The 26,528-nt window shown below is 41.1% G+C and overlaps 1 protein-coding gene and 1 long non-coding RNA gene across 5 annotated transcripts in view; one reads left to right on the top strand and one right to left on the bottom strand.

Moving 5' to 3' along the window:
• LOC125466241 (rho GTPase-activating protein 12) overlaps positions 1–26,528 on the bottom strand; it is a 212,064-nt gene that overhangs the window by 23,180 nt on the left and 162,356 nt on the right. For 3 of the 4 annotated variants that reach the window (XM_048560516.2, XM_059638678.1, XM_048560519.2), the window contains 8 exons: positions 22,761–23,003; positions 20,481–20,561; positions 16,907–17,038; positions 12,152–12,238; positions 11,578–11,645; positions 8,728–8,815; positions 6,311–6,415; positions 1,112–1,210 (listed from right to left, as the gene is read on the bottom strand). In XM_048560516.2, coding sequence (XP_048416473.2) covers positions 1,112–1,210; positions 6,311–6,415; positions 8,728–8,815; positions 11,578–11,645; positions 12,152–12,238; positions 16,907–17,038; positions 20,481–20,561; positions 22,761–23,003 — 903 coding nt within the window. The remainder of the gene's footprint in view (positions 1–1,111; positions 1,211–6,310; positions 6,416–8,727; positions 8,816–11,577; positions 11,646–12,151; positions 12,239–16,906; positions 17,039–20,480; positions 20,562–22,760; positions 23,004–26,528) is intronic. The other variant, XM_048560517.2, reaches the window with a different exon arrangement.
• LOC125466243 (uncharacterized) overlaps positions 1–26,528 on the top strand; it is a 155,281-nt gene that overhangs the window by 46,247 nt on the left and 82,506 nt on the right. The gene's annotated exons all lie outside the window — the stretch shown is intronic.

Below are 26,528 nucleotides of genomic sequence, written 5' to 3'. Positions count from 1 at the left end.
GGTAACAAGAGAAATGTGAGGAGAAGCAATAAAAATATCAACAATTCTGGAGCTAGGACATCATTCCAGATACAAAGGTACCTCCCAAAGCAGGGACCACCAACATCGAGGGTAATAACTACATGAGAACACCACAACTTGCAGGTTCCTCCCTAGATCACATCCTATCTGATTTGGAAATATCACCTACTCCTTTCACATTGCAGGGACCAAATGCTAGGAACACCCTATCACGTGGACTGCAAAAAAAATAGGATAAATGGCTCAGAAATAGGCCATTCAGTCCAACCAGTCCCTGCCAGTATTAATGCTCCACTTCATCGCTGCCTATTTTTCCTCATCTAAATTTACCATTGTAACCATCTCTCCTCCATAAACTAGTCTGTTCTTCAATGAAATGTTACTCATCTCAACCAATCCTGGTGGTACGGAGTTCCACATTCTTCACACTAAGTGAAAACCTTTCTTCAGATTTGGATTTCTTTCTGACTATGTTCTGTGAATGGCCCGAGTTCCTTGGCTCCGGCAGATTGGAGACAAGCCATCTAGTCTTCACACTCACTCCTCCTCCAGAGATCTGCAAATACCACCTGTGTTTCTGGAATATATTTCAGAGTTACCATGCAAATCCTCAGTGCAGTCTTCCCCAAAGATGGCACATTCTCTCTAAAGCCACCTGATTGGAACTTTTAACTTTATTTCTTATTTTCTACTTGGTAGTGTCAAGAACTTTTAACTTGTTTCTTTATTTTGCTTCTCTTTACCTAAGATGGTACCATGAATGACAACATTGTGAACTTTTCACTGTAGTTCTCTATCCCAGTACTTGAGTACACTTGACAAGAAAACCTCATTCTAATTGATCAAATCTTTATTTCAAATTGCTCCATCAGTCCTCAGCTTTCTTTTCTCAAAGAAACCGAAAGCCTAATCTTCCAATGCTACCTGAAGTGTTTTTTTGGAATAAGAACAAACATCCAACAGCAATAACTTTGCGTGTCTTGAAGAGTTTCAATGTCCTTTTCTTTTGGTTTGCTGACAGTAAATGTTTCCTCCGCCCAATGTAATCGCCCTCCCCCCATATCCATCACATGCTTTCTCAGTCACTCACCTGTCGATGGATACTTTCATTGATTATCTTAAACCAGTCCCCGATTACAGACTCTGTGTCGTACTGTAGGAGGTACTCTGATCCCCTTCGGGTTTTTAGCTGAAGACAAGAGAAAGGACATTGTGACCATCCTAAGAGCGAGAAACCACTCTAGCTGCTCAGGGTCAGACAGAGAGTTATAGCTAGGAAGAATTCCTTTGGGTTGCCATTCCCGATCACTGGAAAATATCCTATATCAGGTCAGCTGTGAATCCTTCCCCATCCTGGGACTGAGTAGCCTAGTCATATCCACCCCTCACCTGTACACGGAGACTCATTCACTGGGTAAGGCACTGGGTACCTACAAAATCTCTCTTCACCTTCTGCAGAAGGGAATATAAGAAGTAGGACTATCTCCTCATTGATCTATGAGGGCATGTTTAATATTAATCATATCATTCTATTTATATTTCTTGAAGATTTTTAAAAATCTAATTAGTGTCAAGATTTCACCTTTAATGTCCAGAGGAGACCAGAAAAAAGAAATGAGAGTAGAGACTCATCAGTCCTGTAATCTCTATCAGGCAGAGCATTGAGAGACCAGGAGTCAGAAAACCAATGAAGTATTGCAGTGATAATGGGAACTGCAGATGCTGGAGAATCCAAGATAACGAAGTGTGGAGCTGGATGAACACAGCAGGACAAGCATCTTAGGAGCACAAAAGCTGATGTTTCGGGCCTGGACCCTTCATCAGAGCAATGAAGTGTTGCAGCTTTATCTCCAATCTGCTTGCTCTCTCTCAGTGACTAATTGCAGTGAGTGAGTGTCAAATGAATACATCCTAATGAGAGGGAAGAATTTGATGCACATGTTGGCCACTAATAGAGCACAACATAAATCACCAAAGATGCAGTAAAACCAAAGACAATCCTGAGTGGGAGCCATGACGGACCCAAGTTTTCCACTAAGCTTGGGGTCTCATGGCAGACCCTGGCAAATCAGGTGATATGCCAGAACAAGGGAGTCTGAAGCTGAACTGTAGGCAGGGGTGGAATACCTCATGTGGGGCCTCTGATTGGGCACAGCTGGTACGATATGTCGGTGGGGAGAGGGCATGTGTAATGTTCAGCGGACTATAACTTGATGACTGATTAATGGATTGTTGGTCTATGCAGTGTGATACAGTGAACGGCATTGTGTTCTGTGCTATGCAGACAGATTGTACCATACAAAGTGCACCAGGGTAGCAGAACAGAGTACAGAACACAGTGTCACAGCCACAGAGGTGGTGCAGACAGAGATCAGAATTAACATGAGAGGTCCGTTCAAAGTCTGATAACAGCAGGGAAGGAGCAGTTCTTGAATCTGTTTGTACGTGTACACAAATTTTTATATCTTCTGCCTGACAGAAGAGAGGATGACTGGGGTTGGAAAGGTCTTTGATTCTGTTGGTTGCTTTCCTGAGGCAGCATGGAGTCAATGGATGGTTTGTGTGATGGACTGGGCTGTGTTCACATCTATCTGTAGTTTCTTGCGGACTTGGGCAGAGCAGTTGCCATACCACACGGCGATGCATCCAGATAGGATACTTCCTCTGCAGCAGCTATAAAAATTGATAAAAGTCCTTGTGGACATGCTGAATTTCCTTAGCCTCCTGAGCAAGTACAGACGTTGCTGTTTCTTCTTGACTGTTACATTGACAAGAGTGGCCCAGGATAGATTGCAGATGATCATTACTCCCAGGAACTTGGCGCTCTTGACCATCTCCATGTCAGCACCATTGATGCCTATGCAGCGCACCCTCTACTCCACTTCGTTAAGTTAATGACCAGCCTCTTCACTTTGCTGATGTTGATGGAGAAATTGTTGTTGTTACACTATACCACTAAGCACTCAATCTCTTTCCTGTACTCTGTCTCATCATTGTTTAGGATCCGATCCACAACTGTGGTGTCATCAGCAAACTCGTAAACCGAGTCGGGGTGGAATTTGGTCACACAGTCGAGCGAGTACAGTAGGGGGCTGAAAATGAGTCTTGTGGGGCACTGGTGTTGAAGATTATGGTAAAGATGGTGCTGTTGCCTATCCTTACAGATTGCAGTCTATGGGTCAGGGAAATCGAGGATCTGGTTACAGAAGTGGGAGCCAAGACCTAGGTCTCAAAGTTTAGAGAGGACTCTCTTTTGAATTCTAGTGTTGATGGCTGAACTGTCATTAATAAGTAGGAGCCTGTTGTAGGTATCCTTATTATCCACATATTCCAGGGATGGGTATAAGGCTGGGGAGATGGCGTCAGCTGTGTACTTGTTGCTCTGGTAGACGAATTGTAAGAGATCAAAGCAATTTGGTAACTTGTAAAACAGATTTTCAAACTTCACCAACCCTTACTTTGGTGAAATTCTCAGTTACAACACGTCTTTGTGCAGGGCAAGACAGCATTTTCTGAGATTGTAACATTCGGAGCTCACTCGGTTCAAACAATTATGAGGTGGTAACTTCAACTCTGCCCAGCAATAGGGCAGCAGATTTTTGCAGTTTTTTTTATGTCACTCAGGATAGTTCAGTGATCATTGAAGAAAAATTCAGAGTATTAGAGACTGTAAAAAAAATTGTCAGCAGATAGGAGTGAGTTGTGAGAGGAGACACCATGTTCGAAAGACTGATTTTCAGCTGTATAAGAAGGGTAACAGAACTACATAGGTTATTTGCTTGGAATGTTCAGAGGGATCCTAGAGCATTTAAATGGTCACGTGTAGTTGGGATTCAGGGAAGTTCCAGGAGAAAGGGAAGCAATCTCAATGTAGAAATGAACTGTTGATCTTATTGCTGAGTTGTATGTTTGGGGATACGGGGAGAAGACAAGAACATTTGGATACCTCTGTGTTGTCAGTACTTGGGCAAAGTTCTAGCCAGATGTTGCAATCCGAGTTCAGGAAAAGCTCATGGAAGTTATGGTGACTCACAACAGGGGCTAGGTGCTGGTCATGGTTCATTACATCTGTGAGTGGGGATTAAAAAGCTACGAGCAGTATCTGCTTGCTGCAGCTGAACAAGATGGAAGCTCAGGAATAAAACACAAGCAATGATTTAGTTTGGTGAAAATAGTTGCTGGCAAAAAGCAGGAATTGTGTGTGTGAATAAATTAGTGGAGTGCAGTTTTCATAGTCCAGGGGAGTATGGACCCAAGACACATGGGTGATTGACCAGAACAGGACAAGTCATTGAGCTGGTCCATGGTGGTCTGGCTCTTCAGGGTGAATTACTAGGTCCGATCAACAAAAGTGAAAAATTGTAATCCCTTCTGAATTTTAATGAGATTTTTTGATCCACTGTATTATTAATATTTGGAGAGAGTTTTATTTTCTTTATTCATTCATGGGATGAGAACGTCATTGGCCAGGGCAGCATTTATTGCCCATCCCTAATTGCCCAGAGGGCAGTTGAGAGTCAACCACATTGCTGTGTGTCTGAAGTCACATGTAGGCCAGACCAGGTAAGGATGGCAGTTTCCTTCCCTAAAGGACATGGAAGAAACCCATCTCGATCACCAAACAATCAACAATAGATTCATGGTCATCTTCTGACTCTTAATTTATTTATTGAATTCAAATTCCACGATCTGCCATGGCAGGATTCAAACCCAGGTCCGCAGAACATTATCTGGGTCTCTGGGTTAACAGTCCAGTGATAATACCACTAGGCCATCACCTCCCCATATTTTTCAGTTGCTGGGAAATCAATGGGCTGTCTTGATTGCAATTCCTATTTTTATATGGTCTGTGGGTGTTAGATTACATTCCATTACCTGTGTCGAATATACATCAATTCTGGATGCTAGAAATAAGTTGCACACGTATTGTCTTACTGTTCCAGTAATATGTAGTCAAGTTTATTGTTGTTTGTTCAAAATCATGGAATCTTGAAGCTTTATTCTCTTAATAAGACTCTCAATCTTATACTTGACTACTTTTGAAATAAAGGTTACCGCCCTAACTCAGATAACAACATCTTTTGGTGATTTTGTCTGGGATCATAAAAATTTGGTGGTCTGGTTAGAGGTCAATAACTGAAACTAAAGAGGGCACTTTATTATTAATCAAAAGCCATTTTGTAATATAATCTCCTGATAACCCTGGTGGGAAGTTTTTGTTTTAGGTAATTTCAGTTACAGCTACTATAATAAAACAATGTCAATAATAAAACGCAATTAGCGGCAAGGATTAATAAAAGAGTTCAGACATTGTGCCCAGTGCTCAATACAAAGCGCAAAAACATTTAGCTCAAAGCTACAATGAGGGATAACTCAGCATGGCTCCTTTAATAGCACCTTTCAAACCCGTAATGTCGACCTACTAGAAGGACAAGGGCATTAGATGTTTGGGAACGCCATCACTGTCCTGACTTGTAACATAATTGCAGCTCCCTCAGTGTTGATGAGTCAAGTTTCTGAAACTCCTCCCCTACCAGCAGTGCGAATGTAGCTACGCTACATGCAGTTCAAGGCAGTAACTAGCCTTCTCGAGTGCAACTGCAGTTTGGCACTAAATGCTGGCCGAGCCAGTGATGAACAGATCTTGTGTATAAAGAGTAAAGAAGCATTAAACACATTTCGTTGAAATTGGTTTCCTTGTTATTTTGGAAGAGAGATTTGATTTAAATATGTTAAATTCTCCGGTTAGAGTGAAACTTGTAATAAATACCTGCGGTCTGAATCCACAGTTAAAAAACAGATTTTAACTTTAAAACAAGTGTCTCATAAACAGTCAGAGAATTTAGGATAAAGGTTGGTAGTTTTTTACAAAGCCATTTGCCTTTAATTTAACAGACAAATAATATTTTAATCACTTCCTTTATATAATGTCAGTTTGCAAGGATATTCAATAATTTCCTAGGTAGTGTGGCGGTCCCTAAGAAATGAAAATGATGTTTGATCACGTCAAGAAGCTACACATGGAGTGTTTTAACACTGTTACACTGCAGCTAACACCTGGTTCAGGCTGACCCAAAAGCTCTTCCAGCTGCAACAGGTGTATCAGAGGGATTTACAGATTGAGAATCTGTCTGCTTGGCCACATTATGATACAACTTCGATGATTATCATGTCCTAGATTGAGATTTGAACCTGAAACCTCTGATCCAGATGGAGGAGGATTCAACCCACTGGACCACAGGAGTTCCTGATAATTTATTTGCCATTTGATATTAATGTACATCCTCACCTCTAAGACATTCTTTTTGCTCGATTTGTCCTTTGCTGCCCAGCCGATACTCGCTCCTTTCAGTTCAACTGTATGTTCAGACACAAATTGGCCAGCACCTTGTTTCTAGCCAAAGAGATACAGACATTCATTATGAAAGAGGCTGACATCAACTTCCACTTGTGTGTAAACTAGTTTCTTTGCTGTGGAATTGCTCTTCTTTCAGGATTGTGCATTGTATTTATGTGGAAGAAAGTGAATTATAACACAGTCATATCCTGACAATTCACCAATCCTTTTGGCACTCTACCATTAGAATACTGTTGGGTGTCCTTGACCTTGGATGATCTGAAAAGGGATAACTTGGGTGGAAAGAACTAAGTCTGAATTAAGTAGCTCCTACAGCAGTAATTTTACTTATGGACAGTGTTGTAAAAAGGATAATATTCAATTGGCCATTATTAGATATGCATAACTTGCTTTGATATCAATAGGACAGAAAACTGGGTCTGATATACAATGGTGTAACGGCATGAACATTTCTCTGGTTTCAACTGTGGTTTGACTGTTGTATTATAGGAGAAACGGGACGTCAATAAGGCAGTTTCTTGGACCTGAAATAGGCAAATTGGAATTCAAATCAGGTTGTGATGCATCATGCTGGATTGATCCTGGAGGTGTGTTTTGCATGGAATTGGTGTACACAAGGTACCCATCTAATTGAGGGTTGTCGGATTGTTATAGGTAAGTTAGTTACAGCACTAATGGGAGTTAGAAGGGAGGGAAAACAGCAAAGTTTCAAAAAGGAGCCATTAAAAGGCAGCAGAAGAAAAAGTCCAAAGATTTGTAAACATTTTATATTTTGTGTAGTCAAAGTATTTCTCTACGAAAGAACTACAGGTCAATGCCAATACAATATCACCTACTTCCACATGACTTGACCCAAGGACCTCTAACAGCATCAAGTTGGCCCCAATCAGTGCCATAGATAACAAGCTGGATGCCCACTTGGTACCTGTAGCTTGCCAAGATGAGGTCCAATGCTGCAACTGGGCAATGGTTTTGCACTGGCACAACCTGGGACCATGCATGATCGCTCTGTTGACATGCTGTCCATTTTGGATCCGAGACCAATTTTTTGACCTGTTGATGAATTGCATTTTCCCCTTTTGATCCTGGTTTTATTTGCTTTTCCAGGTGATGATGTGGTTATGAATAAGGAAGATGAGAATCAGAGCATAGAGTAGGTTTGGTGGGCTGTTTTTCACTCAGCAATTTTGCATGTTTGTAAATCCAAGATGGACTGCTTAGCATTGAGAATCACACTCAGTACAGGCATCAAGTTAAACATTCATAATAAAGCATAATTTATCTTTCTAAATGTGGCACGGCATAACTGTTAATCATTGCTAATTGACAAATAAATTACAACATGAGAAAAGCTCAAAACATTCAGAGGCCGTTTTCAAATTTACAGTGGTAACCTAGTCAAATGGATTGCTGCTGTTTGTAGCTGAACTGCACTGTTCATAATTTAATCTAAAAAGCCTATCCATTCCTAACTGAACTTCTCATTCTGTGTGGCCTACATTAAAACACTGCCTATTCCCATCATTCTCTCTGTTGCTCTGACAAACTCTTGTCAACTCCAGACTCAACTATACTAATGGTCTCCTGGCCAATAATCCATTCTCTATAAATGGCAGCTCATTCAAAACAGTGCTGGCAATATTCAGTCCCACTCCAATTCTGATCACTTGACACATACTGGCCATGCTGACAAACATTGGCTATTTGTCCCCAGTGACTCAAATTCCCAACCTAATGATTAATGCTGTTCTTTACATCTCTAATCTTCTACAGGTGTACACATACCCGTACTCCACCTCCAATTATTAGCCTCTGTTCCTTCACCCATGTAGGTCTCGTGCTCCGGAATGGTCTTCCTAAGTTTTCCCTTCAGCTTCCTACAGTTCTTTCAGCGCCTGTTTAAAACGAGGCTTTTAGTCTCACCTATTTTCCTCTTCTTTTTAGCTGAACATTTTGTTCTCCCCTGTTCTTATTTTTCTCCCCCATTTATTGACACCACCACCGGTCAACTACCCATGCTTGCCATTTTAGTCTCCCTTTCTAACATCTCCTTACTGGCCTCAGCTTTGTCTGACTACATCCCTGTGACGCACATGGGGGATTTTTTAAACTATGGTACAGATGCTACCTAAAGGCAAATTGTAGATGATGATGGCCATAAGTGCTGAAGTTGATGACGATAATGGATTGTTTTCAATGGTTACTGGGAGTCACCAGCTTGTCGGCCAAACAATCCATTCCTTCAGGTTACCCAGCTCAGGCTGCGAAGCTGTAAGTGACACTCATCAAATGCATTATTTCTATCAGAGGTTGACACTTTAGGGATATTCTAGGTTAAATCTCATTACCAAGGTGCCTGCAGACTGATTCTTGGGATCTTTATAAAAGGTCAGAATTCCACCCTGTAGCACAGTCCATGAGGATGCCCAGTTCTTCCTAAAATAAAACGACAAGGATCAGTATCACTCTCTCAAACACAACAGGAAGGAGGAACACACTTCTAACCAAATGAGCAAATGTGCCATGAACATTTACATAAAATATTAGTTTAGCAGTCAGCAGGTGAACATTTAGAGATCCTTGATTTTAACAGCCTACCTAATGTGTAGAGTCTGGAAGGGAACATTTTCTCTGACACTGGCTTTTGTTGACTATAGTATCAATACAGAGCCAACAAGGGAGTCTCTGCCCCTTCCATTCCCTACCCATTCCATTACCTGTGTTTAGACAGCTGGGCAAGGGTTACCCATTTGAACAAGGTGTATATCGTACAATGTAGGTCTCTGCGCTGAAGGACTGAACCTACGCCAGTGCTGGCTATAATTCACATGAGTTTGATTTCCTTGCTGTTCTTGAAGAATGACCCACGATAGATTTTCTGAACCCTCAATATCTTGGAAGCCACAAGCGTACAGAGAAAGACAGGTCTTAGGCTTAGACTCAGACTGCCTACAGCGTGGAAACAGGCCCTTCAGCCCAACAAGTCCACGCCGACTCTCACAGCATCCCACCCAGACCCATCCCCCTGCAACCCACCTAATCTACACATCCCTGAACACTATGGGGCAATTTAACATGACTACAGGATTTTCAGATGTGCTCTAATGGCATGGCCAGAATCAGGAAATCGATCTTCTGTAACGTAATATCAGTGACTAATGTTTATTGAAGTGATGAAACCCCATTAGTAGTTAAGGTATTTGGAAGACTGTAATAAGAGACTAATTAACAGGGTGCAGCTAGTCGTGTGATATTCAAAAGTGGCTTCGACCAAGAGTTAATCCACAACCTGAATGTGAATAAAGTAACATTCTGATTACTGGGTGAAAAGCAATTGAATGTTTGGTGGTGGGAATAGTGTGTTTGTAAACCCAGCAACCTGCATGAGGAGTGATCGTAACCATAGCCTGAATGTCAGCACTACTCATTTATTGAGGAACAGCACAAATTTCCTGCAAACTCCTTGTTTACTATATAATTACAGTAATCAAAGTACAGCAATAAAGTAGTGCACAGTAGGAATGCAGATTAGTTTTATGGTGAGTTTCAAATGAAAGGTGAAAATATTGGCAATACGAGTGCAAAAATCAATATCTCAGTCTGCAGCAGGCATGAATTTCCAGCCATTATAACTGAATCTTCTGCCCCTCTGCTGGCCAAATTGCCAACATACATTTGCTATTGTGTAAAGCTCGATGCAAGTTTATTAATGCATAGAATTAGCTCCTACAACCTGTTGCAGTACGATGCTGGGCCGCATTGTCTGCACTGAAGTACAGTCCATGCATGTCCAGTAACGAACACAAAGCCATGTGTGTGGGGAATAACCGTGAATAATAGGAGCAAAGTCATAAATAGTGGCACTGAAACTCAGAGTAAAGACAGCAAAACCCCAAGTATTGAACAATACCCCTGAAACAGCAATTCATTGTCACTTTCATTGGTGCCTTTCTTAATTGGCCTGGTGACAGATCTGCCGTATCTCCAGCTTCACAGTTAGACCTTCCACTCAAGAGCTGCAGCAGGATGTGTTTACCGTAAGAAAGCAACAGGTTCCTTCCCAACTTTGAGATCTTTAATTCAAAAGGTAGTTTGAACAGCCACAGAACGGCTTGAGCCGGGCAGCAAAGGCCTCTGGGCCTACCTGGAATTCTGGTCCTCCCAGCCAAGTGCATGTCTCTACACACCTAATCCAGCCCTTGCCACCTGCCAGAACCCACCAGTGGCTTACTACCACTGTCTTTAATTTAATTGGTCTCGATCAAGTTTTAATGACTCTGGTTGACTCCCACTACTAGTAAGTGGGTAATGCTGCTAACCTGACCACGTGAACAGGCCAAAGGGAGGATGGAGCTCAAGAACAAGCATGCCAGCTTGTGGGGATATAGTTAGCATCTCCATACTGTCTTCGAACAGCCAGCCCAATAGATAAAATTTCATTTGGTGGAAAGTTATCTCAACTGACCTCTGGATAATTAAGGATAAGCAATAAATGCTGACCTAACCAGTCTCACACATCCTGTGAATGAATGAAAAATAAAATTGCAAAATATCTATTTAATGTTGGAGAGTTTAAGGTCATGATTCATGTGATTGCTTGCCTTTACCCTGAAGCTTTACCTGACAATGGAGATAACAGTTACCGGTTGAGGGTCAGTTTGATAGGATGAGAGTCTGATAGGATTAGGATCTAATATGATGGCTCAGCTAACGGGCCACAAAAATTGCCATTACTTCACTCTCCTAATTTTGGCATGGTGTCTAACTCTGCACTCTTGGCTGCAATCTATATGGAAACAAGGTTATAAAGGCCAAAAATACCATCTTAAAACTATATGGCAATCACATCCAGATAATACTCCGCCACTTATTAGTGAGTGACAGAATAAAATATGCCAGACTGAATTGAAAAATTTTGTACAAAATAACCAATGCAGCTAGCGTTAACATCGCAGAGCTAAAAGGAAACAGTACTTTAAGATACATATTATATATTCAACTGGTATGATTTACTCTGTGAAACAGCAAGGCATCAAAGGAAATACAGGAAGGAACCAGTCAATTATAATGTTTTAACAGGAACATGTTTATCATAAAACCACCTAAACATCCGTGAATTCAGCCATGAGTTTAGTTCCTGATCTAATGCAGCTACAAAACTCCATAGAAGTTTCTCAACTCAATCAAAGTCTTCTTACCTCATACGCTTGCCATTATCTGCCACCTTGGCTTTGTTTAGAATTCCAGCTTTGTCCAATGATTGAGACTAAAAATGGAGAAACAGCTAATGAGTAAATCTTGAAACGTGTGCGTAATGAAAGCCGGCAACAGTTCTAAACCCAAGCTTTCCTGCGCAGTGCCAGCCTTCCTTTAAATACCTGCATTTAGTGAACAGAAAATAGCCACAGGCAAAGGATTAATGAAGGTTCAGATCACCAGAGCAATGGGCATCAAGCTGCAAAGTGTTCCTGCAGAAAATAGTCAGAACCTGCGGAACAACAGATAGTTCCCAGCAACAGCAATTGAACAATGCTCAAAAAGGTACAGGCATATGATAGAGGTTACAGTTTGAAAAGAAGAACCAGATGCATATACAAAATTTAGAGATAATGAGATGTCACCAGCAGAGGGGATCCCTTTTAAAATATCATGCATTAACTGTAGGCTTTGATGGGGATACAGCTGCATGTCATTCCTGAGTAATAGGATTAGTGTAAAAGTAGATCAGCGTGAAGGAAGAAATGGCCTCGCTCACAATCTGGAAACACTAACGTGTGGAAGCAGGATATCGGCACGATTCCCAAGTGCTAGTTCAGCACTGTAATCAGACGCATTTCGCCTGTGCATAACTATTGGTCCCTTAAAGAAACGGAATAAAGATTAATTGACATCCAATCATCGCAGTCAGTTGGTCGTGTTCCCATATGACAAATCTGCAGCGGCTTATGGAAATTTTGAAAACAGGTATGGGAGGGCATAAGAAATAGGACCAAAAGCTAACGGCTCATCAAATCCTGATGTTAAAGGTGATTCATTGATTATATTCCAATTGTGTTTGATTATATAGAGCCAGATTAGGGTTTCATGTGAGCACATATAAAGAGACATTCGCCTTTTAAAAGACCATCTTTTGTTAATTTGATGTAATTTCATTTATTTGCTAATTCCAAAGAGTGCAAAGGGACATTCAAAGAATCTTTAAGCAGTGTCCTGACCCTTAGACCAGAAGATCTGGGTTCAAGTCCCACCTGCCCCAGGAGGTGTATCATAACATGTTTGAACAGTTTAGAAACAATTAAAAAGACACTCACTGAAACTGTGGGCAGTTAAGTTAGGCTTGTATATTCCTGAAATGGAGTAAAAATTGGCTGCAGTATGATTAATCACCAACAGAATCTCAAACATAACAATGATGCTCAAAAAAAAGGGAGGATGCTTGTGTTTCTACTAGGGACTATGACTCAAACCTCAAAAATGGTTCACATGGAAACATGGGGACTCAGATTGCAATCACTGCTGTCTCTGATATGTCCAGTATTTAGTAAAGTCACTCAGTGGGAATATTAGTGACTAAATGGAATGAATGGTGTTGCTTCGTTATTCCTGTTATTTTTCAGACAGGCTAGTGACTCAAAACTTCATGATTTCAACTCTCTTCAGAAATCTGGTAGGAGGATGACAGAAGATAATTGTGTGAAATGTCCTGGAATAAAATTACACAAACACATGAGCCAAATAACAGACTTCCCAACCAATGGGTAAATATAAACATATATCACTGCACAATCTCTGACATTTTGGAGACAACAAATCCAGTCTATTTTGCTTTGCATATTCATCAAGCAATGGAGTTCATCCCATGACCCATCCTCAACAGTATACGTCATTCGAGTCTTGATACAAAGTCCATTTTTAAGCCCATTCTGGAGTCACATTTTGAATTCTTTGCTAATTGGATGATCCAGCATTCAATTCCCCATACACGTGTTTATCATATCCCAGTGGGAGGTCCCAAAAGCATTTATTGTTGAAGTTGCACAGCAGTCAGCAAGCTGCACATACAGTACAAAAATAATGTTCACTAAATATTCATAAATAGTTCTGAATAATTTGGAGCCAGCTCACACCAATAAATAGTCAACAAAATGATGATACTTATGCCCCCCAAGATCACTGGCTTCAAGATACCCCAGGTGAAGTGCTACAAGAAATTAGAGCTATGCAGAATGGCATTTTGGTAGCTTCAGGATTTAGGTCCCTTGAGAACTCTCCCTTTCCTTCATTGATAATTGATGGTCAGGCCCCCAGGTGTCTAAGCCCCAAAGCCAGTTTAAAATCTTCACTTCTTATTCCTCTTTTCATGTATTCTGTACCCCTTCCTCTTTTACTGCATTTTTGGTTATCACTGCTAATTGGACCAATTTTAATCAAATCCACTCTTAACATAGCTAGGCTCAGACCCAATGTCTCCACCTTTGAATCTGCACACGTTTGAAAAAACACAGAGTATGCATCCTGGAATGGCTTAAGACTACTTTAAAGTCGTGATATAAATGCAAGTTATTGCGTTTAATGTTTAAGGTGGAGGGTGTCCGTTAGTTTTAGTCTATTGATTCATTGATCCAAGATTCTTTAAAGGGGAAAGAATCTGTCCTGAGCTGTTGTTTGAAACATCAAAATTATGTGGCACAGAGACAGGCTAATTGACCTTCATATCTTTGCTGGACAAAGAAGAGCAGTCCACTCTAATCTTATTCTCCAAATTAAATCCATTGTCCTGTAGGTTACAGAACTTAAACTGTTATGTATAAGTTTTTTTTTCAAAAACTGATCCAGATTTCCACCTCTTCAATGCTTTCACATATAAGTTTCAGACTCTCATCACCCTTTAGGTGAAAACATTTCTTCTCAGCTCCTAAATCTACACCCCAGATTATTGGCTTCTCTGCTCACTGAATTAAGACATTCCTATCAGAGCCCTTTATAATTCTATACACCTTAAATAAACCTTCTCTCAGCCTGCTCAGTTTTAATTGAACTAACCCCTGCTTGTATAATCTAGATTCTTGACTTAAAATTCTTCAAACCTGGTGCATATGCAGTGTTTTCTATCGTTCAACATAACCTCCACCCTGCTGAAGGCCAGAGTGGAGCAGGCTGGAGGCCCAAGCGAAGTGGAGATGAGTTTTGCACTGGAGTGCAGTGTGGGTGGTCAGTGGCCTGCAAGCCTAGTCAGACCTTGTATGGCAGCCCCCGGCGCTAATCTACGGCAATGTAATGTTTATCTGTAATCTGTTTATTCGACAGTAATATTTATCCTTTTAACTTTATTTATTATTTTCTAACTTACACTCTGAATCACTAAGGTAATATTAAACTTTTTTTATATTTCTCTATTTTGTATCTAAGATTTGTACCTAGTTTATTTGTACTCAAGATGGCACCATGAGAGGTGACATTGTCAACTTTTCATTGCACTTCTGTACTTAATTCTAGCTCAATGTTAATTCTATGCTTCAGCTAATAAAGGAAAATTAACTCGTCCATCTTTTCAATTGCCTTACTTCCTAATCTGTTACCTATAAGGGGTCTATGGACATGCCCTCCAAAGATCTTCCATTTCTTTACACATCTTGGAGTATGACCATTTACTGTGTATTCTTTGTGTATTGCATATTCTTGATTGCTCTTCCAGTGCATTATCATATATTTTCCGCAATGAATTCCAAATGCCACTTCTCTCTCTGCCTGAACACTTCATCAGCAGCCTTAATACTCAACAGTAACCATAAAGATAACTTTTGTATCTTATGAAAACTTCACAATCATACCGCTACATTTAAGTCAACACCACTGATTGATATTATGAGAAGCAAGGGACTGAGAACTGAATTGCCATTGGCAATACACAATCGCCCAGTTACAAAAAGCAGCTTCTGAATGTCATCTTTTGTTGGCTCTGAATCAATTTGCCACTTGACATTGGATCCCATGGCTTTTTATTTTTCTGAACAGTTTTGTGAAAATCCATGTTAAGTGCATGTTAAATGCGTTAGCTTCACTGAATTTGTTAATGCTGTGACAAGAAGGGACAATCAGATTAGTCCACATTGACCGACCTTGACTGATGCCTATCTTTATACCTCAAATGATAAAAGGAGGGCTCTTATGGCACAGTCGTTGTGTCCCAACCACTCAGCCAAGAGACCTGGGTTCAAGTCCCACCTGCTCTAGTGACGTACAAGAACATCTCTAAACAGGTTGATAGGAAATATCTAAACCTGATGATTTACAGCATCCTTCCAATGATACGTGCTCCAACCTATTGCTCAGTAGTTTTCCGATCCTCCAGCACAAATGAAAAATGATGGTCAGACCCTGCACTATTTTCCCTTGCTTTCCTCAACAGGGTATTTGACCCTGGGCATGGCTGACACTATCCGGTTTGAACGAGGCACATCAGGCAAGTGGGACCATTAAATACTGTACAATTATCCTATCTCCAAACAGCACTCGCCTCAAATGTGGTTTAGTATCAGGAGAATTTACCAAACTTACCGATAAAAGTTACATCACAACAGCAACAGTTGCTTCAAGGCCCCACAATGATTGTAAACTCAAGCAGGAGCAAGTGGCTTCAAATTACAATTGCCAGTGCTCCGAGAAGTTGCAGGACTCTTGGTGGATAGAAGTAGGAACCCAAGAAGCAGCGGTATCTGCTGGTCATGTAAAGGGAAATGAGTGATGGCCAAACTACACTACACCAAGGTATTGGAGTGTTCATTCCAGAACCTAAGACAGGTATCCAACACTTCAGTAAACAGGCAACAACCACTCTCAAAATGTCAGCGAAATGGGCCAGAGTCACAAATGACTGACAGCCTTGTCATGGTTCTTCCTCTGGGAGAACATGAAGAAAATTTAAACACTTCACTTTGTTTCTTGACAGTACAAGTTCCCAGACTCAGCCAAGCTTTTTACATGTGTTGGATGCGTTGGAACACTTTTTTTTATATTCCATTTTGAGTGAATCAAAGCCAGAACAATGAAAAGTCTCTTCAACTTGAATTAAAAAAGGTAGTTCAGCACCTAGTTTAAAAGGGGTTTTATAAAACTTTGCCTACACCCCCCAATTTCTAGACTTTCCCCACAGGAGGAAATATCCTCTCAGCATCTACGCCTTGACAGCCCCTCAGAATCCTTTCTACTGCTGCTCAGAGGCCTTTCTCAGCTACTTTTCAAATGCTTGTCTACCTCTGTATCCATTTACTTGTTTCTCTTCACACTACCTCATCATTTCATAACCTTAACAATATCTCAGAGGAGCAGCTCATATTCAATGCCAGCTACTCTGGTGAGATCAGTTTTGGGTTTAGTGTCAGCCCAGCTCTGAGTTACAGGCTGGCTTCCATAAGGATGGGATGAAACTGGCCAAACTCACTTCAAGTCAAACATAATTGTTCCTGCCAATCCTCATCAAAAAGGGTAATTCAAGCTAAAAACTCTGTGAAGTTACTCATCACTCACCTTCTCCTCTGTATTGTAACGCACTGATAGCACTGGTTTCGGTGCGAGGCCTTGGCGCCAGTTTGAGAAAACAAGATTCCCTTCTTGGTCCACTCCATTCCCCGCATTAAGTTGACTGGAGGGAGTTCCATACTGAAGGACAAGGGGAAAGCATCAGTTATTTCACCTGAGCAAATAGGAAAAAAAATAGCCTAAAGTGATAAAACACTATGTGCTGGAGAAACTCAGCATCTGTGGAGACTGAAACAGGTTAAACATTTTGAAACCTGTAAATGATCCTTTTTCTGAACAGTTTTGAAGAACAGGCTTTAAATGTTAAATTTGTTTCTTTCCGCAGATGCTGCCAGATCTGCTGAGTTTTTCCAGTGTCCTTTTTTTTATTTTTATTTCAAATCTCTAGCATCCACAGTACTTTCCTGTTAAAAACTAAAATGTTGTGCTCACTACTAATGCATGGATATAGTCAGAGCAAATGGAAAATGTTTTCATTAACCCTTGGTAAAGGCCCAGATATAACCTTCTGGAGTGGGAGGAAAGAAGGTGCAACTGTTTGGGGGAGCGGGGGGAGAAACGATGCACATAGCAGTTAAGTGAAGGAACAAATCCAAGGAATCAGGAGACGAGATCAAACTTGACTGGCCTAAATAGCTGAGTCAACAATTTTCCCACAGCCCCAGCTAAACTCAACCAGAATGATGGGACAGAACAGGAATTTTGTGACAGGAACGTACAACTGGGGACACCAATGCCAGAAGGTCAGGTTTCCTCGTATGGCCCAGAACAACATGCCAGTTTCTCAACACCCAAAAATAAACCTTAAAACTCATCTGCCCAAGCTTCCTTCAGGCCTCAATTCCAGCATGAAATCATTACTGCTCCTCCACTTACAGCTGTGACGCAATTTGTAGACAGATCCTAATGAGTTCATCAGGATCCAAACAGTCATAGGGTCATTCAGCATGGAAACAGACCCTTCAGCCCAACTTGTCCATGCCAACCATGTTTCTCAATCTAAACTAGTCCTACTTGCCTGCGTTTGGCCCATATCCCTCTCAACCTTTCCTATTCACGTACCTGTCCAAATGTCTTTGAGATGTTGTAACTGCATTCACCACTTCCTCTGATAGTTCATTTCACATATGAACCACACTGTGTGTGGAAAAATTGTCCCTCCGGTCCCTTTTAAATTCTTCTCCTCTCATCTTAAAAATATGCCCCTAATTTTGAACTTTCTATTCACCTTATTTATGCCTTTCATGATTTTATCAGCCTCCACAAGGTCACCCCTCAACACCCCTGTGAGAAAAGGCCCAGCCTATCCAGCCTCACCTTAATAACGCAAACCCTCCATTCCCAACAACATCCTGGTTCATTCCGATGAGTGTCCCTCTCTCCTATTCAAATTAACTGGTTAAAAAAAGGTGATAAGTTAAGGCAGCATGATGAACAAAGGTGATTGACCACCTCATTTTAACATGTCCATCTTCTGCCAGCTGAGGAGGCAGTTAAAATGTGCTTTACCATTCGAGATCAGACAAAGATGTTGCCCTGGAAGGCTGGGTAGAACCTCTGGAACTGTACCCCAGCTTTGAAGAAGTCTTGATGAAAGAGGGTGAGAGAGAATAGGAAATATCTTCACTGAGCTCAAAATCATCTTTAAGCCTGAACAATGATGGGACAAAAAGCGCAACACATCATAACCATTCCCAAAAGACGACAACAGCTACAAATGCAAACCATCCAATATTATTAAGATGAACAGGAGATGCAGCACCTGGTTTTAAAAAAAAAAGACTTTTTAAAAATGAAGACTGCAAAGCGAAATGGTGTCAAAGGGGACAAGATTGAATCACCGACTCACAACTCAAACAGCTTAGGTCTAAAGCAACCACTGGATACTTTCATTAAGCAAGATATAATCAGCAACAGTCCAACTTCATTTAAAACTCAGAGAAACTGGTAATGGTTCTTGAAGATCCATAGCGGATATGATGGCTTTGCAGTAATATTATTAGACTAGGAATTCACAGGCCTAGGCTTATGCTGGGGAACATGGGTTCAAATCCAACTACAATGTTTGGTGGTATTTGAATTCAAATCTCAGTGACATTGACCATGAAACCATCTTTGATCGTTGTTAAAAACCCATCTGGGTCACACTCATGCCCTCTTGGGAAAAAGATCAGCCATCCCCATCTGGTCTAGCCTACATGCGATTCCAGACCCAGGACAATGCATTTGACTTTGAAGTTCCCTTTAAACAGCAACCCATTCAGTTCAATAGCAATTAGGGATGGGCAGCCAATACTTACCAGCAATGCCCACATCCCATGAAAAGGATAATGGAATCCAAGCCCCTGTAAACTAGGCTCGTGAGACTAGATCTGACCTGGCTGCAGCAATTCCTCACACGGAACTACTGACTCGGAGGCTGGTTTAAAGAACACTGCTTTCACGGTGTGATCTTTCCAGTCTTGTGACAAACAAATACACTTCACAAGCTCATCAAAACTCCAAACTGTAGAAATCCAGCCAATGTGACCGATTTTGGTGAATGTTGTCACTAGCAATTAAAATCCAGTGAGGAATGTGAGGCACCAATTAAATAAGGCAACAGACTGTAATTGAGACTCATTCGCCTGAGGTCCATGTTGTTCCCAAGAACAATGTGGCAACGGTGAGAGCTCATGCTCGTTGCCACATCTCTGCTAGTATTTTACCAACAGTGGAGCAGACATTAGGCAGTCCACCTTGGGCCAACTGGAGCCTTTAAGCGACCAATGTCTGGTCACATTGTGTCTATCTTGTCCCTGATCATTCAACTGAGATGAATTGCCAATGCTTCCACCTTAAAGCCTGATCATTTTCATCAGAATCTTGGTGATCTTGCTAGTGTTCTCCTCATTACAGTAGATTTCTTTACACTCTAGTTTCAGTACACAAATTGTGGCAAGTCTGTGAAGGACCAATACCTCACATCCTCATTAAATATACAGTTGTTATCATCTTCCTATCTTCAGACTCTTACTTTGAAGTAAACACTCTAGTGTAGGGGAGGATTCCTCAGATTAACAATCTGCCAAGCTATGATCATGTATGCTCCTATGATGGCTGTAGATAAGTCTAACATCAAGCGGTGGAGTGGCTTGTCTTGCACAGCAGGAGGATTTTATGGGCTTCCACATCCCATACAACAAGATTCACCCAGGCTCACTGAATGCACGTATTTCCTAATGGACCTGACCCAGACTTTCAGCTTGATCTCTGAAATAGGGTTTGAAACCTGCATTGACAGCTGCAATGCTACCATTGAACACAGAAATACACAGTAACGAGCTGTGATGTTTTTTCATACTGAATACAAATTGTTAGTCTACGAAACAATGATGACTACACTTCAAAAGATAATACACTGACTGTGAGGTATTTTGATTCACTCGTCTGAAAAGGGGATGTTATGAAATATTTTTCAACACCATGGTGAGTGGATATAAAGAGTAGTCGCTTCATAAGTGACAGTATTTAAGCAAACTCCTTCACAGCATAATATCCAATATTTGAGGAAATACCTTACCTGAGGAAGTTCCCACTCAGATTTGGCACCTTCTGGATTATAATAATAGAACTTGCCATTGCTGTCGACATGCCTTATCCACTGAGAGGAATAACAATACAAAATCGAGGTCACATAGTATCACTTGCTAAATATAAAAATGTGACAACTCAGTCAGAGAGGTAACTACTGACGCCATTGCTCAAATAAATATAAAATTAAAAGCACAGAAGTCAAGATGCTGAGACTATGTTGAGCACTATAAATGGCACCCCACATCAATCTGCTAATGATTGAGAATAGACTGACAGATTGCTCAATGGCTGGGAGGGACTAGTCCTGCTTATCGTGGACAGGACATAACAGGGCAATTATCCACATTGCCAGTATTGTCACCACCATAACAACTTGGCTAGGAATACATTCTTGGCCCTCGTTTAGGAGCACAAGTCTTCAATTCTATTGCTGGAACAGGTCCATGGCACTATAGTATTTAGTATTCTCCGTTTTCTCCTGATGTCATCGAAAGTCCTGGCCACTTTAGCCAAAGGCAGAGTGGATAATCAATCTCAGCCTCCCTCTGAAGGTTGATGCAAATATTTCAGCCTTGTCTTTTGCACTGATATGTCTCTCATCGTGGAGGATGTGAATATTTGCAGAGCCGCCTCCTCCACAGTTATTTAATCGTCCACCATCATTCACAACTGGATGCAGCTGGACTGCAGAGCTTATAGCTGATCTATTGGTTGTGAAATTGCTTAGCTCTGTCTATCATTTGCCTTTTACACTGCTTGGTGGATACATTGCCCTGTTTTGAAGTTTCACCATGTTTGAAAGCTCATTTTTGCATCCATGCTACTGCTCCTGGAATGTCTTCCTGTACACTCCGGTGAAGCAGGCTTGATCCCCTGCCTCGAGGGTAATAGCAGACTGGGGAATGTGATGGACCATGGGCTTGCAGACTATGGTGAAAAGAATTCTAATGTGTGTACCTAAAGATGGGGTTTTGTCTTCCCAAGAATTGTCACAGGTACTAGCTTGATGAGCTGGAGATTAAATCTATTTTTCCCTCTTATTGGTTGCTTCACTGCATGTCACAGACCCAATCCTGCAGCCATACCCTTTAGCACTGGGCCATCTCAATCAGTAATGGTGTTACTGAGATATTGAAGTCCACCAACCCAAATATAGTCTGTGCCTTTGCAACTCTCAGTGCATCTCCATGAAGCACTCAATAGATGAGGGGGTGCGGTAGGTAGGCGTTGCAGAAAGCCTCCTTGTCTGTGTTTGATGCGATGCCATGAGACTTCATTGAATCCAGAGTCAAGAACAGTTCCAGGGATACGGACTTTGATTACATGGATAAAGTGGTGAGGTTGAGATGTTTTATTGATAGATGTCTTCAAAATCCACCAGGGGACTGGACAGAATATTTAGAAATTGTTCCCAATTGGTTTAAGGGTCAAGAACCAAAGAAGACTGTTTCAAAGTCCAAATGGACCAATAGTGATGTGAGGAAAAAAAACATTTCTACACAGGGAGGGATAAGGATCCAGAATGCACTGCATGATAGTGCAGAGGACAAAGATTCAAGTTTGTGATTTTCAGAAGAGAATTGAAGAAGCACCAGAAAAGAAAACTGTTGCAGGCCTGTCGGGGAAGGGCAAGTACAGGAAATAGTGGAGTTGCTCTTGCAGAGAACTGGCACAGCCAGGATGGGCTAAATGATCTCATCTAGGATTCTACAATGAGGTCAGCCAGGAGTAGGACTGGCTTTTCCATTTTCTCCTAATATTTGAAATAATTTTGCATTCTCTGGTCCACTAAAACAAAAAGTGTAATTTATAAATTCATACTTCAAGCAAAGCCTCAACCCATTGACAATGTATGTCAGAAGCACAAATTTGTAAAAGTCATATTCAAATCTCTGCATTTTGTAATAGTGTCTCGAGAAACTCAACAACAGGCCTCAATACCAAAGTCTTATTTAGAAGTTACATACAGTGCAATGCAATATCAATTTTATTGTGTAGAGGATGGGTCTGACTGATCAATTAATGTACCTGATCATATTAGTATTTTTTTACTACCTTAACAGATACATAAAATCAGTTATTTTAAACAGACAAATTATGATAGTAAGGGACAAAATACAATTGCATAAAGTATTGTTAGGTTGGTCTACCATGGGGTCATTTTGAAGCAATAGACTCTGGGGCAAAAGAAAAGCCTTCAGAATAGAAAGTGACAAATTTCACTCAGTACCTGACAGTTGCACAAGAACACAAAAGTGTTTCTTACTTTTTCTTGCGTAACTTCACTGGTATAAAACATCTGTCCATTTTGGTCCAGCTCAAAGGACCAACCTGGGGGAACCTGTGGTTCTATCGGTTGGTATAATGGTGAGTCTACTGGTGACTGTGGCTCGCTGTACTCATCCTGTGACCAGGCTGATGGCTGTCGCCGATGACCCAAGTACGGCCCAAAGTGACCGGGAGGGCTGTCCTCAACAAATTCTGGGTAATCCTCTTCTGGAGTGGGAGGCTGAAAGAAATATAATCAAGTGATGAGATTTCACAATCAAACCCAAGATAAACCTCAAAGATGTGAGCAAAACATTGGAAATAGTAACTAAGTAAGTACAAATCGAGAAGATCAAATATCACACGTGGAATGACGATTTGGGAGATTGGATTACATTGCAGTGGTCCTGGCAAGTTCTTCCTTTTTTAATTTTTTTTTACAATATTGATTTATACAGAATGCCTTTCCTGTTCTCTTTTTCTGAAGGCAGTATCTGCTTGTAGGAACAAATTACTGCAAATGCTGGAATCTGTACTGAAAACAACCTGTTTGTTGGGATATTATTCCAGACAATTGACTGTCTTCTTTGCATATCACACTTCTCATTATATCCTTGTGTCATTCATTATATCCACTTGGGTACTGTGCATATTTGAGCCTTTAGAGTATCACTTGATTGCTCCATCGTGAGAAGAGTTACAGACAATATATCCACATTCCCAGCAAGGCTCCCACACTGAAATATTCTTTCTTTCTCCCAGAGGGAAACTGATGCTAAATGAAACATTAACTGCAGTCAGATGTAAGAGGAGCTAACTCAGCAGAAGTCATGAATCTGTCATGAAGAGACCTCATTAACAACATTTGAGGGTTCATGTTTTAAAGATTGTGGATAGTGGTTCATTTGCAAAGGCTACCTTTTTTTAAAAAAATGGTAGGGATACCAAATTATCGTCTCGGTGTTTCAAATGTAGACATGACATGGTTTAAGCACATTGCATCGACCTGGGTGCGTGCATGTGTGTGTGTGTGTGTGTGTGTGTGAATGCGAGCGTGTGCACGTGTCTACTCAGTTCATCCGCTGCCTTTAAGAAAGTCTCTTTGGAGGGGCCAGTGTGACAATGGAAACACTAATCCAGCTGTTTTCCTGAAAAGCCTCTGAATTCTCAACAATTCCTGAACAAACTCAAAGGCATTTTGAACAGTTCGTAGCTTATCTTTTTCTCCTTTCAAAAATTAATGATTATTGGCTGAAGTATTTCTGTTTAATTGGTGTGTGAGCAAATGGCGTATTGAGAAGGATAATTATTTATACCTTGATACTTCAAATAGCAGGTCAAACTGACTTACATCCTTGCTGAATAAGTTGATTTCACAATAAATCTACAATATTGTTTACTAAAAAAAACTGACAATTTTTAAAATTGTGAATCTAATACAGTTCAAGTATGTAATTGATAGTTGGGTAAAGCATTTAAATTCATGTTATCATCAGTAGAGCAGTGTGATGAGAAAGAAAGAGAGAGACAGAGACAAAGAGACAGAGACAGAGAGACAGAGACAGAGAGACAGAGACAGAGAGACAGAGACAGAGAGACAGAGACAGAGAGACAGAGAGAGAGACAGAGAGAATTCACTCTTCAGTCAGGCCTAACATTGTGAGCCTGATGTATATGATCCAGTATGACATGGGCTGGCAGGAGTTTGAGGAGCTTAGAGTGTCATTTGTATACCACCGTCGATAGACTATGCATGTAGTAAGTACAATTATGTAACACAGGTGACAATATTTTATTCATTCTCATGATGTACGTACTGCTGCAAAGATTAATGTTTGTAATCCATTTGTGAATGCCCTTGAGAAAACAGTGGGTGGTCTTCTTGAATGCTTGAGGCTAAGTGATCTGACAATACTATAGCTCTAAAAGGTACAAGTTGTTCTGTTTTCTTTTTGAAGAGACGTTTTGAGACAGAGGTAGAGAGCTGTCTATTTTAATCCAATAAAGTAGACAACTTGTGAGACCTTGGGTTTTTTTAAAAAAACATTGGAACAATAGAAACAGCCTGAATGGGTGGGATCAAGCTTCCCCAGAGCCAGGAATTTTAGTTTTAGTTTTTCAGCAGCAGTTGCCAGGGTATTAAAGCTGGGCTTGGAAGCTACATCTCTCCCTGCTATTCTGAGTTTTCCTTTGATGACTCTCCTCTTACTATTACAGCAAAAAGCTGGGGGTTCTATTTATGCTACTAGAATTGCATGTGAGATAATCTATTTTTCAGAATTTGCCTTTGCCAAGTGTGCGTTTATTGGAAACTTACTATATTGGAACAGTTACTGTTTAGTAGTTAAATTAACTCTTTTGGAACACATTATAACAGGTTAAGTTATTAAAAAAAGGAGCAAATTATTGCAGATGCTAGAACATATACTGAAAACAACAGATGTCAGAGATCACAGCGGGTCAGACAGCATCCATGGAGAGCGCGAGCAAGCTGACGTTTCAAGTCTAGATGACTCTTCATCAGAACTGAAGTAAAGTGTGAAGGGTACAGCATTTATGCTACAGTTTGGAGGTAGGAGGGGTGGGAGGGAGGATGTAGGGGTGGTGGCGTGTAGAGTGCTGATGGAGAAAGGAATATGATAGTTCAGATTAAGTGATCGAATTGTGAGAATGGCAGAACAATGGTGTGTCAACTGCCAGAAGTTGAAAGGACAGCAGTTCCACTGGGATGAGGAGAGGGGAGAGAGGACAGAAGACATATAACTAAATGTAACAAGCTAAAAGAAAGGGAAGAAATGGGAGTTTGTTCACAAATTTGAAGATGTTGAACTCAATATTGATCCAGAAGGCTGTAAAGTGCCTAGTCTGAAGATGAGGTATTGTTCCTCCAGCTTGCACTGTGATTCACTGGAGCACTGCAGCACACCAAGGACAGACACGTAGGTACGTGAACAGGAAGCGGTGTTAAAATGACTGGCTACGGGAAAGTCGGGGTCACGCTTGGTGTTCTGCAAAATGGTCGCCCAGTCTGCGTTTGGTTTCTCCAATGTTGAGAAGGTCACATTGGGTGCAGCAAACACAAAACACAAGATTATAGGAAGTACAGGTGAAATGGTCTACATATAAATCCTGTGCATATAAACGACGTTTTCCCAGCTACCATCAGTTCTGAGGAAGGGTCCCTGGACCTGAAACATTAACTCTAATTTTTTCTTCACCAATGCTACCAGACTCACTGAACTTTTCCAACAACTTCTGTTTTTGCTCCCGATTTCCAGCATCTGCAGTTCTTTTAGTTTCACAGGTAAAATGCTGCTTGTCTGTACTTAGGGTGCTGCAGTGCTCCAGCGAGTTACAGTGCAAACTGGAAGAACAACATCTCATTTTCAGACGTTACAGCATTCTGGACTAATATTGAGTTCAACACCTTCAGATTGTGAACCAACTCCCATTTCTTCCTTTTCTTTTAGTTCATCACAATCGATTATCATGTCCTGTTTCCACCCACCCCCGTCTGCCCTTTCAAGTCTGGCAGTTGACACACCATTGTCCTTGTTTTTAATGGACCGCAATTTCCCCCCGACAGCGGTTGAAAACACCCTCGACCACATCCCGAGTTTCCTGCATCTCAGCCCTCACACACCCTCTCCGCAGTAAAATCAAAGACAGAATTTCCCTTGTCCTCACGTATCACCCCATTAACCTCCGGATTCAATGCATCATTCTCCACCACTTCCACCACCTGCAATCTCACCCCACTTCCAAG

The sequence above is a fragment of the Stegostoma tigrinum genome, chromosome 31, assembly GCF_030684315.1.
Source record: "Stegostoma tigrinum isolate sSteTig4 chromosome 31, sSteTig4.hap1, whole genome shotgun sequence".
Taxonomy (NCBI): domain Eukaryota; kingdom Metazoa; phylum Chordata; class Chondrichthyes; order Orectolobiformes; family Stegostomatidae; genus Stegostoma; species Stegostoma tigrinum.
The sequence above is the reverse complement of the archived record's forward strand: the minus strand, read 5'-3'. Positions and strand labels throughout refer to the sequence as shown.